Below are 14,842 nucleotides of genomic sequence, written 5' to 3'. Positions count from 1 at the left end.
TGTGAAAGGGTGGTAAGTCCAGAAATGATGTTTGAAGTGCTGCTTGAGTTTTGTAACAGCGGAGACCTCTTACGATACGTCTTTTGAGTATATGGAGGTATAATGTTAATAATTTTAAACCACCTCTCCAGAGATGCTAATTGGTCTGTCCTCCTTTATGTAACTCAGCCATCTTGCATTCTTTCTGTTCCTATGGATGCTAATTTATTTCCTTTCTTGCACTTTTCTATAAAAACAGGCTGAGTTATCCAGTATTCAAAATGAGATTTTTGCAATAATCTAAACATCTCCAGTTTATTTGTGTGTATTCTCATATTGATTCCTGGCAATCACTGCATTATCTCCACCTGGATGATAGATACTCAAAGTGATTACTCACTATTTCAGTTACATCTTCCTTTTCTTTGTATCTGTCTGCCACCAGTATTAATGTTATCCATCCATAATAATTCTTTCTTTTACTCGTTGCACAGCCAAAAAGCTGTTTGGAATTTCCCCTCGATCTGTTTTTGCCCTCTTCACCAACTAGTCACCCTTTGTGATCATGCTTTGTACTACTGATAATTCCTCCTCATGGGGTACCTATTCGTGATGGTGGGGATATCCTAGTGATAATACTGCCCCTTCCTCTTTTTCTTTGATTTTCTTCCTGTAACTGTATTTTTGTAAGACAAAAAGAAAACTACTATGGCAAGATGAGCAGTCCTGAATGGCCTGGCCATGATCACTTAGTGGTGTTGCAGTAGGTCTCTATCCCATGGTCCTGGAACAAGTCCAAGTCTTGCTATGGTGCCACTATAGCATCATGGGTAGGCGTGGTGTTCCACTCCTTAGCACAGTCATTGCTTGCAAGCGAGTGGGCATCCTTGTGTGTGTGTGTGTGTGTGTGTGGCTAGTCTCAACCTTAATGGACAAGTTCGTAGCAAATACTCAATCATGACCTCTCCATTCTTAATAATAGTCAATATCTTTTTTTCATGCCTACACACTTGTATTCTGAAATAGATCTTACCATCTACTCCCCTGCGATTTTTTCACTGCTCATGTGGGATGTTGAATAGAACATGGAAGCAGTCATTTTCCTGTTATTTACACTGCTATCACGGGAACCATGTTCCCCTGCACGGATGGTTATGTGGAAAATGGATCAGGTTGACAAGTTCTCTTTCCCATCTTGCAATACTTAATGCTGAAGCAACCGCTGTTTTCGATAACACTCAAATTCTCAGACAAGATGAAATTTCTCTTCTCGGAATTACCTTGACATCAAGCCTCTCCTGGCATAAACACATCACAATCATTGCATCCTCAGCTTCCAAAAAACTAGGCTTCCTCTTCCGCTCAAGACGCTACTTCATCTCTGAACAGCTGTTATCACTTTACAAGTCGCAAATCCGCCCAGCTCTCTCTAATACTGCTCTCACATCTGGAGTGGGGCTCCAAAAAGCACCCTCAAAATGCTTGACTCAATACAGAGAAGAGCAATTAGACTAATAAATGACCCATCCCTCACCAACTTACTCCCCCCACTTTCACATAGACGCCTGGTCTGCAATATCTGTATATTCTATAAATATTTCCATGGGAAATGTTCATCTGAAACAGCATCAATAATTCCCCCACCCTGTACTAAGCCCATTGGAACACGTACAGCTGCTGCCCAACATCCTTTCACAGTACACCTCGAAACCCACAGAACAAGTTTTTTCCCTCCTCATTCATCCCTGCTACTACAGTATTGTGGAACAGTCTTCCCCAGATGTATTTCCCAAGAAATACAACATACAGGCGTTCAAATCTAATGTAAACAAGTTTCTCCTTTCGCAACTATACGGTACTAACGTACTATAGGTTGACCAGCCACCCTCCTGTATATGGGTCCAACATTAAAAAAAAAAAAAAAAAAAAAGTCAAACACTCATCGGTGTTTGACTGGTATGTAACAGGTTTGAAGTATGTACACCCTCTGTCCAAAAAGAAACCGAACTTTTGATAGAAAATAAAACACAGGCTAATCATAATTATTCAACTCATTTATTTCAATCAACATACTCTCCCTCAGCTTCGATACAGCGTTTGGCACAGTCAGTTAATTCGTTAAATTAGTTTTTTATATCGGTTTTTGGGATATTGTTGAGGGTCGTGGTTACTGCCGCTTGAACGTTTTCAATGGTGTCGTATCGCTTTCCTTTCATCGGCAAATGAGGTCGGAGAAAGAGAAAGAAGTCACGGGGTGCAAAATCAGGTGAATACGGCGAGTGATCCAATGCACAAACTTGGTTTTTGCACAAAAACTGTCTCACAATGTTTGAACGATGAGATGGTGCATTATAGTGCAAAAGTGCCCAGCTGCCTGTATCTCGATATTCATGCCGTACGCGACGAATTCTCGCTATCAATCGCTTCAAAACTTCGAGATAAAATCACCATTGACCGTTTGGCCAGGCGGAACGAATTCTTTGTGGATAATGTCCTTGGAATCGTAGAAATGTCCCTCTTCTGGTGGTCTCCACTCAGCACTCTGGTTCTTTGTTTCGGGCTCATACTCAAAACACCACGTTTCGTCAGTAACGATCGCTTCAAGGAAATCTGAGTCTTTACGAGCGGTTTTAATGAGGTCCTTGCAGTGTTCAATTCGAGACATTTTTTGGTCGTCGGTCAACTTGTGGGGAACAAATCGCGAATTCAATTTACGAAGGCCCAAACTCTCGGTCAAAATGTTGTGCACAGTTGATTTTGGAATCCTCAATTCATCGTCAATCAATCTCACGGACGATTTCGGGTTTTCTTTGATGAAATCACGCACTTTTTGGATGTTAACTTCGCTCAGTCCAGTCTTTGAATGGCCCGGCTTTTCTTCGTCCTCAAGCGTCTCACGACTACTTTGAAATTGCTTAAACTACTCGTGAATTTGAGTACGGGATAAGCATTCATCACCGTATGCTTTTTGAAGCATTTGATGCATTTCGGTAAAACTTTTACCAAGTTTAGCACAAAAGTCAATCGCAGCTCTCTGTTTGCAACTCACTTTCCGATCGTTCGTCAAAACGCACTGTCACTCTTGTCTAATGAAACAAATGTCATAAACAGTTGACACAAAACACTGATGAAGGTTGCTGCTTTCGACAACAAAAAGGATACAACAGTTGGCGCCACTACTTTCTTCTGTTATCGAAAAGTTCGATTTCTTTTTGGACAGAGGGTGTATGTATGTATTTTCCAGGCAGCAACAGCTGTAGATATTGGAGAAAATAGTTAATGCCAGACTTTTCTGCAATTTAGAAAGCAAGGAATTTCTCTCCCATACAGTGTGTGTGGCTATTGTAAACATCGTTCAACATTGGACCATTTGGTTTGTTTAGAAGAGATGTATTTAAAAAACAAAAAACCTACTCGAAACTGCAAAATTCCACTCGTATGAGTCAACTGGATTGAGGCGAAACAATAATGGTCTGAAGCTTTTCTTACTTAAATTCATGTAATAAGAAGATTCCCTCCACTCATACATTCCATATTAATCTTTTTTATTTACCTATTAAAAAATAATTTTTCGTGCATCCAACAGCTTCATTCAGTTTCGAGGAATGAATCTTATTTCACGGTCCGGCATACTTAAGCTCATTCGCTGTTAGTGCACTCACCACTATTAATATTCCATTCGCAATGAGAAACAGCTGCTCCTTATCCCTCTTGGTGGCCACGCTTGACTTTCAGTTTTCTGCATCTTTCTCTCCTTACTACCAATTGAAGAATCTGTCATTTATCTATAAAATTCCTTTCTTATGCCAGAAACATAAGTTGATAAAGGCATTTAGGATCGAAAATCCTTAACCGGGAACTGTCCTCACGTAATGTGTGTGTTTTTAATGTTAATTCCACCAACGTCTAGGAACGTATAGTGCAAATAGTACTCTGGATAGGCTGAAAGTTAGATAACCATAATCCAAACTCTAGAGATCAAACTTTATTCATGCTATTTCAATCCTCCCCCCATTAAACAGGGTGCTGTTTGGTTAGATGAATTTTATTGCACACCATGCAATAAAATTCATCTATCACCTGACGACATTCGCAAACACTTTTTTAATTCTAACTCCCACCACTAGAGGTAAACCTCCAGTGGTGGGAGTAATGTGCATGGGTATTTTTATTAACTGTGTATATTGTATATTTGTTGTTCAATTTATATTTTACATAATTCGAAAAGTCTGTGCTAGTGACCAAACAGAACATTTTCAACTTCTTCCGGTCTCCATTAAGCTTTAAGTGTATGCATTTGATTTAAATTTCTTGCTTAATTTAAGCAGTAGTACAACTATTGATTTGCTAATTGAATGTTCTTAGAGATGGAAAAACTCTTCAGTTTGTTCCGAAGTGAATGGTTGTAACTGCTTTTCAGTTAACATTACTGAATTAGTGGAGTGGTTTTCGAGAATTGTTCTTGTATATGAAATTGTCAAGGTACGTCATCCTTAATGACCTCGGTTGCTGTAATGTTGTAACAGCAACCGAGGACGTAATACCGTCACTTAACCAGGAATAGTTTTGAGGATTGCGATATTTGAACAAAGGAAGAACTTTTTTAAGCACGTGAATTAATACCGATTGTTTAAGGTAGTGCGGCCTATAATTATTTCTATTCAAATATTAATACGCAGATATCCAAAATAAGAAATTTTATTGCTGTCTTATGCAATCCATATATATTTTGAACTTCACTGAGAAAGAAATGGCAGGACTTTGTATAAATGTTCAATTTTTCTTGCATAAATCCGAAAATAGATCCGAATAACGTTCATTAAGGCGCATGAGGGAGCTGCTTCATGGTAATTGCTGGCATATCTATATAATAATTCGCATGCTTACAAAATTTTCATTTTAATCAACCAATGAAACTGATCGTTTATTTTATGGTAACTGTCATTCATCTTTACCACCGAGTATAGTCAAAAGTATTAAGGATATCAACATGCATTGATGCTAGTAATAATAAATGAAATGAATAAATGAAATCGATCATTAGTTTCGCAATTCATTTAGGAAAAGAAAAATGCAATTACAGTATCACCATCGCGTGTTTCCCTTTTTTACTAATTATACATTTCTGTATAGAATTTATGCTCGTATTCAGTTAGACAACTTTTTTTTTGTTTATTGTTTTTTATGTACATAATTGCTTGCTATCGTTGTTTTTAGGTATCATTTGGCGTGGTAATGTTGCAATGGTTGTTTACAACTGGAAAATGTTGTGTGCGTGTTTAAAAGCCGTGTTCTGTTCGGTGTTTCAAACTTCATTGACGTAAGGTCTGGTTAAAGTCACTTTTTTTCGATGCTGTGATATTTGTGGAATTAACAATGTGAACATGACAAACGCACGCATCTGTGAATTATATAACAATCGTTCTACGCAAGCGCATTCGAAACAAACGCCAGTGGTTTGTGAAAAGAATGGCTATTGTTCAGCATAATAACACTCACGTTGGACAAAATTAAATGCCAATATTTTTGTACTATCCATCGAAAAGTAAGTTTTAACGATATATGTAGTCTAGCCCTTCTTTATTGTTATAAATGTTATCATTAACGTAAAATAAACGAATATAAATATTGAGGAGTCATGACAGATGCTGTGATATTACCAAAAAGTAATACATGTCCTCATGTTTTTAAATAGTTTCACTTCAAACGCCTGACGTGATCTTTGTAATTAGTGAAAATATTATCATACTGCGCCTTAAATTCACGTACTATATCAGAGGTCGGCAATGGTGAGCCGCATGCGGCCCATAAAAGATTAACCATACTCACGTGGCTCGTATGCTGAACTATTTAAATAATACATTTTATAATATGAATAATAAATTAAAAATAATTTTATACCCATACACTTCGTGATATCGCCATGCAAATTGGCGCGAGTCAACCGTGTGAGGATAACCAGGAGACTTCATCCGACGAAAACCGAGATTTTGGCGCACTTTTTCAGTCGTGTTCCCTGCTCCGTATATTTTAATATAATTCAATAACATCAACTATTATTTTCAGAGGATGTATATTTCTTAAAAATAATTTCAGAAAACATAAAATTGCAGATGAAGGAAGAAGGTTTAATGATGAATGGAACAGCAAGCACTTCTTTATTCAAAATGAGGATAATCCCCTTTGTGAATTATGAAAAGCTACGAAAGCATTTATGAAATCATATAAGAGATAGAGTATTATTCATACAGATATACAGTTTGAAGTTAAGAAATTGAACTTGAGAAAATGATTTTTTTTTTTTTTAAGTTAGTTTTTGAGAACCGAGATTACATTTAAGAATACTGGTGCCTGTATAGCCTTGTGTAAACTTGTATGACGCTAAATTAGCCTAATAAAGAAGCAGTTCAATTCTAGTGACTAATTCGAGGAATTTTTTAACTCATAAATCGGCTTGTGAACAACCAACCTATTATGAACCTCATAAGCTCACGATTCTTGTAACGCAGACACCGAATAGTTGAATTACGAATACAAACTCCTTTTTTCTTTTCTTTTTTTTTTTTTGTCACTCTCGCCCACAAAAGGTTGTAAACCAATAATATATTACTATCGTAGATGGTCCATATTTATTACACACACATACTTGAAAAGGGCAATCGTGCCAGTCACTATCGTAAAGATACCCGTATCCTCTATTTCTCTTCGTATTGTTTCTTTTCAAAAGTGCGATCGTGCCAATCACTGTCTTACCCGTATCCACTATTACTCTTCTCATTGTTTGGCGCAAGTGGCTTATACGTGGTGACCCATAAGTCATGGAATATGCCGTAGAAAGGTCCCGCCTTTGTGAAGCAGTTGCATATTTTTAACATCACCAGATTTTTTTATATAAGTCATGAAAAACCACATCGCGTAAATGCCCTCCATTTTCGGATTCGCAAAGATCGGCTCTTTCTACGAAATGTTCCTCGACTTATGGGCCACTCTATAGTAAACTTGGAGACATAGAACTATAATTCAGTAACAAATTATTTGTGTCAATGTTTCGTTAGCCATAACTGCGATCATCTTTTATAAGAGCACAATTTATTTAATACAAAGACAAAATATTCAAGATACCAAGTAATTTTATATAAACTTGGTTTTTAATCCTATTTCCCAAGTAAGCAAACAGACAAGTATGTCAGGTTTGCGCCTGCACGTAGTGCAAGACTGAGGCAACTCCTGCAGGTAGTGCAGGACCGGGAAACTCGTGTTAAAGGTGGATTAAGATCTGATCACTTTCCTTAGTATTTTTCCCTAATGCAAAGCACATCCCCTTGCGGAGATGTATGATGCTATTCATTAAAGGAAGGGGTCACTACCCAGACCGGTTTCGACCTTTATTGAGGTCTCGTCAGTGGGAGCCAGACCTGAAATACGAAGGTTGAAGTGATGCAGAGCTTATATGAATTTTACCTAAACAAGTTGCCACAAGGTGCGTTGGGGAAAAACACTAAGAAAAATGATCGGAGCTTAATCCACCTTTACCACGAGTTGCCCGGTTCTGCACTACCTGCAGGAGTTGCCTCAGTCTTGCACTACGTGCAGGCGCAAACTTGACATACTTGTCTGTTTGCTTACTTGGGAAATAGGATTAAAAACCAAGTTTATATAAAATTACTTGGTATGTTGAATACATAATATACCCAAGTTAAAAACTTTCTACAAAGACAAAATATTAAATGTCAGAAATAAAAGAGCATGCGATAAACATAATAAATGTCGCAACTGGAATAAATATGGCAACAGCATACATTTGGACTGAACGTAAAAAATATTAGATTTCAGAAAATAGGAAGAAATTTTACATGCTCCTCTTTCAGGTCCCCCCCCCCCCCCCTCATATCCTTGAGATACACATAGAAGAGAATAACACCTGATCTCCACGTGTTACTTTCGAAATAATGCCGAAGGAAAATATCTTCTGTCTTAACGCCGATTGAAGATGGTTCATCTGTAGTCTTTCCCAGGCCTTTGTAGAATTCCATGTTTTTGCAACTTGCATTATTACACAAACTGGACATCAGAAGAGAAGAATATTTGCATTTCTTTTGATTCTTCAACATGGGAGGATTGGCGTAGGTTGAATGGGTGTTACTGTAGAACTTGTGATTCAGTGGAACCGAACTGGCTTTGCTCCATCGCATTTCTTTCAAATTGAATGTTTTACTAAAAAATTCTTCCGAAACGTTTTACATTAACCGAATCGACGAGGAATTTGAAAGATTCTCGGCGTCTCTGGAAGATAATCGGGAGTTATCCCAAAGAGCAGCACTTAAAATTCATCATTTAATATTTATCCTTCTGTCATGTTCTTGCTGTTGACACAGTTATTCCTGTTTGTCTGTGTATTGATAAACTGAATACATTAATTATGAACTGCTAACAAAATATTCACGTAAACGGTTTATTACTGATATCACAGGGGGCCGTATATGAATTGTGTTTGGTTAAGTATTATGCTTTAAAGGCATGGTTCAGTGGTGTCTTGATGTGTTAAAAATCTGTTAGTTATGATGTAATAATAATAGTTTGTATAGAACTAAATTAGTGATTAAGTAAACGCGAGCAAGCAACTTATGAATTTTCTTATTCTCATTTAGGCATTGAAGGGGAAAGCAAAGTAATGAGAAAGGAAGACGAATGGTCAGAAGAAGATGGGCATGGCTCCGAATCGCTTCGACAGGTGGATAAAAATATTCCCAAACAGATTGGCATCATGTGTAAGGACGCGATTGACAACAGGGTGCGCAGGTCTGCAGCAGAGGGTGAACTGCAACATATGCTCAATATGTATCTCGTGTGGAAGAACGAGTGTCCGAACCAAAAAAACTATGGGGTGTTAGAGCAGGGTGTGGTGTACAACTTAGCCAGGTTTGTATTCTTTTATTACTCAATGCGCCAGGTATGCAGATCTTCAAGAGGTGTGTGTGTGTGAGGGACATGGCTGGCTCGCAGCGCCTCTTAAACCTGCATTGGAAAAAGCAATTGTTTTTCGGAGTTTCAGATAGACATAGCTGAACACGCAGTATCTGAAAGATACTGACACGCAGTATTTGTTTGATTCCTCGTCCGTGGATACCACACCGAAAACTAAGCTTGATTGCAATCACCTTATCACAGCGCGACCGTGTTCATTTCTTTAATATTCAAATGAGAATGTCAATGTAAGAAACTTTACGAGTTTTCCTTTAAGATTCAAAGCAGTCGGTTATTTAATCTAATGTTCTTATACACTTACTGGCCACTGATTTAGAAACTTTTATTTAATTCCGCGTTGGACTTCTTTTAGCCCGAATTACAGAAAATATGCGGTTTGGCAGATTTCACGGGGCGATGGATTGCAGCTACGTCTACAACCCACCAGGTGTTCACCAGACAGTTCTTCACCTGACTCAGAAGAGGATTCCCCCTGCCCCATCTGTTTTTCTGATGGCTCATATATTCTCAGTGGGATTCAGAGTCAGGCTTTGTGGTGGCCAGGAAAATGGTGGAAGTAGCTGTGATGCTTGTTCGACAGTAGCATTGTCGTCCGTGAATCATCTGCTGGATAAGAAGTCAACATTACGGGATGGACTTGATCGGGAATAACATTCAGATATCATTTGGAGGATACCGACCTTCCAGAAATACCAGTGGGCGCCCCGTTCCGTACGAACAGAACATTCCCCACAACATTACACCATCTCCAGAATCTTGAGTTGCGTTTACAAGACAAGCTGAGTTCATTCCTTCGTGGGACTCTTGCCAAAGATCCTGCCTATCGTTGAAGAACAAGGTGTACTGTGATGGGTCGGACCACGACTTTTTTTTTTTTCTAGTCTTCCAGTGTCCAGTCGACGAACTTTCTGGTTCTTCGCAGAAATTAGTGATTTCCGTATAGGCATGCGACTACCAATACTGCTCATCTTCAATTCCCTGCACATAGTTTGGGTGAGATGTGGGTCAGGAACAGCCTTCATTAAATCCTGCACACAGGAAATTCTGTTTGTCCATGCAAATAATCCACATAGACAAACAGTGTGGATTATTTTCCCATTGATTAAACACTAAGGATATCTCACCTTTTGAGACGACATTTAGCTGTACTGTTTTCAAAATTGTGGCTGCAGCTAGACTGGCACTCACAATAAGACGTTTATCGAACTCCGAAAGGCCCTTTGTTTTTCCCACCTCCCCAAAAAATATATCTATTGTTCAAGTACTTCGAAAAGCATTGGGAGACTCATTGTAACTATGGAAGCTATTCATGAAGGAAGATAAAAAGTCATCCTAGAAACAGCATACTTGAATAACCCACAACAAATAATATTCTGGGCATTTTGAGTCAACTGCTTCCATGATTGAGTAGCATCAAATATTCTTCAAAGCCGCTACGGAATATGGAATCTGACCATTATAACGTCATGCATCTTGTTATGGGATATATCAGAATCTGCCACATATTGACATAGGTTTTTTGGAGAAAATCTTGTTCAAAATAATGCATTAATTAAAATAATTAATGAAAATAATGCATTAATTAAAATAATTGATGAAAATAATGCTTTTCATGACAGTCAGAATTTTCTGTACCCCTGCATGTTATTGACAATGAACGACGAAACTCATTGACTGCTGTGATTAGTTACTGGTTGTAGTCATTTCACGTAGCTGATGGGATGATTCCTGTAGCTCACCTCTTGTCGACTCATTTCTGAACAATGGCCAGTCTTGTAATAATCCGATCTGTAAAAACCGTATGATTGTAAAAAAAACGAGCCAAGTACTGAAAAAGCAAGTTTTAGCTGCAAGAAGCTTGCCTAGCATTGCTTTTTTCCAGGAAAAAAACGTTGATGCATTTTATTCCCTTGTAGGGAGTAGGCAAGGCTTTAGCCCTAATGTTTGGAGAATGACTGAGCAGTTCAGTCTCCACTGGTAGCCAATCAGAGATAGCTGGACCAGGACTCGCTAATTTTAAGTGGCAACTGATGAAGAGACTGCAAGCAAGTGCTGTCATTCATGGTCTCTAACGCTGGTTTTGTCTGTATTTCAACAATAACAGGATATTATTGTCTGAAATAGTATGGATTCTGTGGTCAATATTCTTGAGTTTAGGGACGAAAAAAAAACTGATTATCTGTGCAAAAGATAGACTAATTCTGGATGTGGTCGAAGAAAACCTTAGAAAAAGTTCCTCTAGTCGGCGACTAGACTTCAACTAAATCCATCTTTGGGTGTCCTAGCACAGAGGATGCAAACGATTCTTCCATTGAGCTACACGGGCCTTTGCTTTTCTTAGAGAGCATTACATTTTCAGCTATTAAAATTTTAATTAAAAAAGGTGGGAAAGAGAGGTAATTTAAAAGCTGCTATTTGAAATAATTACTTTTTTTTTTTTTTTTAGATCTATGTAAAACATTCGACGAACAATCAATCTATTGAATTATGCGTTTTGGCGAATTTAATGCCTAAGTTTAATAATCTTTGTGCTGAATACGCATAGTATATCAAGTCATATTCAATCTGGAACCAGAGTTACAGTAGGTCGAATTTGGCCTTACTGATTCTTTTAATAAGAGCAGTCGATGATTCGCTGTAGTACTTGGTTTAAGGGTCACTGATGTGAATCTCGATAATTTAAATTCTGTTTGCTCACTGCACTTGAATGTATTGATCTCTTTTAACTAAATTGAAAATGTTTCTTTACCCCAACAGATTTGCCTACTGGTTGAACGTGCAGAATGGCGCTCTGGTAGCCAGCATCCTCAACGCCATCTATCTGTGTGATAGGAATTTTAATGGAATATTTCTGCATGCCTTCTCCAGAACGCAGAGTTTGCAGGAGGCTTGGAGATGGGAAAAGAAACGGTCCGACTCGGATGTTATTCTGTATTTTCTTAGGCATGCTACCAAAAGCAGACTTTTATTCAATGGAACACGGTTTGTCGATCTCCACTTATTTGAAAACGAGAACATCCTTCCTGCTATCCTAGCCACAATGTACGCCAAACCGAAGCCTCTTCTAGTGCTGTTGCAATATGGAGCCTTGCTAAGAACTCGACGGTCCAGGACCAACTGGAACGTTCCCCAAGTGTTGAGAAAGATGGTGCATATTTTGTGGTCGTATCTGAGCAACACGGACGAGGAGAAAGAAGTGACTAAAAACCTTCTGAGGGAAAACTTAGCCAATGTAGCTAATTGTTTTCAATTATTACTAAGAGTTGTTCCGCAGGTAGCGATAAACACCTTGGTATTCTCTTTGCCCATCGTCGAGGAAGGGAAATTGGTCAGCTCTGCGGACAGTCGAAAGTTCATGAGATCATTGAGCAAACAACGATACATACCCAAGCTTGAGAGCCGATATTTTGTGCCCTCTGAACTAAAGCATTTGTGTCGCTGTGTCATCAGATATAGGTTGGACGATAACTGGCAGCTACCCGATGGTATCATGGTACTCCCCCTGCCGACAGTCATAAAGAGTTACCTAAATTTGGAACAAGATTGAGAAGAAATCTCACCTTGACGTTTCATATCTCGCATTGCACCGTCCTAATCGTGATTTCGCGATTATAGTTAGAATAAAATTTGATATTGTTTTTGCCTTGCTTTTCTTAATACATCTTGTCTTTATTTTCTATGCCGTTGCCAAAGGCGAATTTGCATGATCACGGCAAAAGTGGTAATGCAATTCACTTTTATATTAGTCGCAAATATATTGCATGAAGCTCATAACGATTAATCCGCAAATATGCTATTAAATTATTCTCCTTGAAAATTCAAACTATTTTCATGGTGTTTAATTAAGAAATATAATTTTTTTTTTCTAATTTTTGAAGGCAACGTTTTGAGATGTATTACGGCTCACCTATACCATGACAAAATATTATCTCCTTTTTAACCGTATTTCACTTTCCTAAATTTTTAACTAGATATTAGAGAGATACCTCCACACTCCGACTAATAGAGATGAGCATTCAGATTACATTTTAAGTTTTAAAAATTAGCACGATGTAAACATGTATTATCATTTGAGCCAGTACCACAGCTACTCCATCTTCTTTAGCAACTGTGGTACATTCCAGTTGGTCCTGTGCTACAGTTAGATGCAAGTTTAAAGAAATAAACATGTAAATAAATTTTGTCGTTTTTGTTGTTACGTACTGTCCGACCACAGATCCGAGACTCTAGTTTGGCAACTTGCCAAGGAGAGTCGATTCATGCTGAAGGGGAGAAAGAAACAAAGGATGTACGAATTGGTCACCAACACATGTTTATACACGTGAAATCACGTGCATAAACGTAAACTTTTCCAACTGTTAAAATTACACGGGATTTCTTAGAGCCAAAGTCATCGTGCTTTGGCTCTAAGAAATATATTTTAATAGGAAAATAAGAAATATAAATTGAGAGTAAAATTTGTTTTGCAAGGTGGCCTCTTGGCTGCACAAAACACTAAAAGACGAAGTCATAGCCTTCCCCCCTCCAGAGGTTCAGATTTTCTTTCCTCTCCCTCACGTGCGAATTCAAGCTTTTGATATTATCGTTCGATCAGCACATCATCCACGATGTCAATAACCAGATAAATGCGCTACAAGTAATTATGAAACAGTTAATCATAAAAAATGATGCTTATATAATTAATCGTTGATTTATAAGATGAAATAATGCAATGCCACCTTATTAGGAGCAAATATATAGCTGTAGTTATGATAAACACAGAAGATAGTTCCTCTATTTATAAGGAATTGTCATGTTATTAGCGAGGTATTTACTAGTGTTATAGGTTGAAAATAGAATTAAAAACTGTTATGCCTTAATAATTATTTCTAAAACAGAAAATTACTATACGAAATATTTATTGCAATTGTGTATTTCATTGTACTTTTTATCATGGCATAAACGTTGCAAGTTGTCTTGATTTTGAGTAAGTAAGTTGACGTTTGTAATTTGCATAAAAGAGGGCGTGGCATGTATTTTGTGCTTGTTTCACTGCTTGTGTTTCCCTGATTTTTTGTTTTCGGGAGAGGTGAGACTTTTCTATCTCGATAAATATAAATAATATATTTATATAATATAATAATAATAAATAATATACATATATATAAATAATAGGGATTGTAATAAAACACTGACGAGAGAAAACAGGAACCAATTTGTGCATTTTTAGTGGAGTACTGCAAAAGAATCTACGAACGTTACTAGGGCATCTGTCGTAAGCTCGTGCTATACTGGACTTCACTTTTGCTTATTCGACGCAATAGTTTATTACATCTATCCCGTGAATACGGTGGTTATAGCTTTGTACTTAAATGAGTCTTCGAATCATCTCAAGTGATTGTAAGATTTCTTTTGCTCGAAATTCTGTTTTTTACCATTCAGCAATTGAACGTTGTAGTTTCTTATTTTCATATTGACTGTTAAAATCAAGTTTGTGATTTTTTTTTTTTTTTTGTTATGCTTACGTTGCAGAAAAACTGTCACTCGTTGCCCAAATTACCTTTTGTTGTTTATTATCAAAATGTTAATCCTGATTTAAACTCTTCATCAAACATATTTTATTCATAGCCAGATGGATTATTGGAAAAAGGATTTTTTGTAGGTAGCTACTGACATCTATTACATTACAGTAAATATGTTATCATCGTAAGTCTCCAGATGCTTTTTTTTGGGGGGGGGGGGGGAGGCAATTGTATTGTCAAAGCAAATCTAATGTTTCCTAATGTTTTACAGTGACTTAATGTGATGTGATTAGTGAACGTTCGTTTTCTCCGAACCTCCGTAGCCCAGTTGGGCTACGGAGGTTCGATGTCTGTTGTTGGAAACACTTGGGTTCGTA

At 37.7% G+C, this 14,842-nt stretch overlaps 1 protein-coding gene across 4 annotated transcripts in view; it reads left to right on the top strand.

Annotated features, from left to right (window-relative positions):
* The window catches only part of LOC150097608 (uncharacterized), a 57,020-nt gene extending 43,877 nt beyond the window's left edge, over positions 1 to 13,143 (top strand). For 3 of the 4 annotated variants that reach the window (XM_090407454.1, XM_090407455.1, XM_090407456.1), the window contains 2 exons: positions 8,628 to 8,898; positions 11,722 to 13,143. In XM_090407454.1, the coding sequence (XP_090263580.1) occupies positions 8,628 to 8,898; positions 11,722 to 12,511 (1,061 nt within the window). In that variant the 3' untranslated portion in view covers positions 12,512 to 13,143. Of the gene's footprint in view, positions 1 to 5,417; positions 5,525 to 8,627; positions 8,899 to 11,721 lie in introns of those variants that run through there. The other variant, XM_090407453.1, reaches the window with a different exon arrangement.
* Positions 13,144 to 14,842: the final 1,699 nt, after the last annotated feature.

This window comes from Typopeltis vanoorti, chromosome 17 (assembly GCF_054136105.1).
Source record: "Typopeltis vanoorti isolate ZY-2024b chromosome 17, IOZ_Tvanoo_1.0, whole genome shotgun sequence".
Classification (NCBI taxonomy): domain Eukaryota; kingdom Metazoa; phylum Arthropoda; class Arachnida; order Uropygi; family Thelyphonidae; genus Typopeltis; species Typopeltis vanoorti.
The sequence above is the reverse complement of the archived record's forward strand: the minus strand, read 5'-3'. Positions and strand labels throughout refer to the sequence as shown.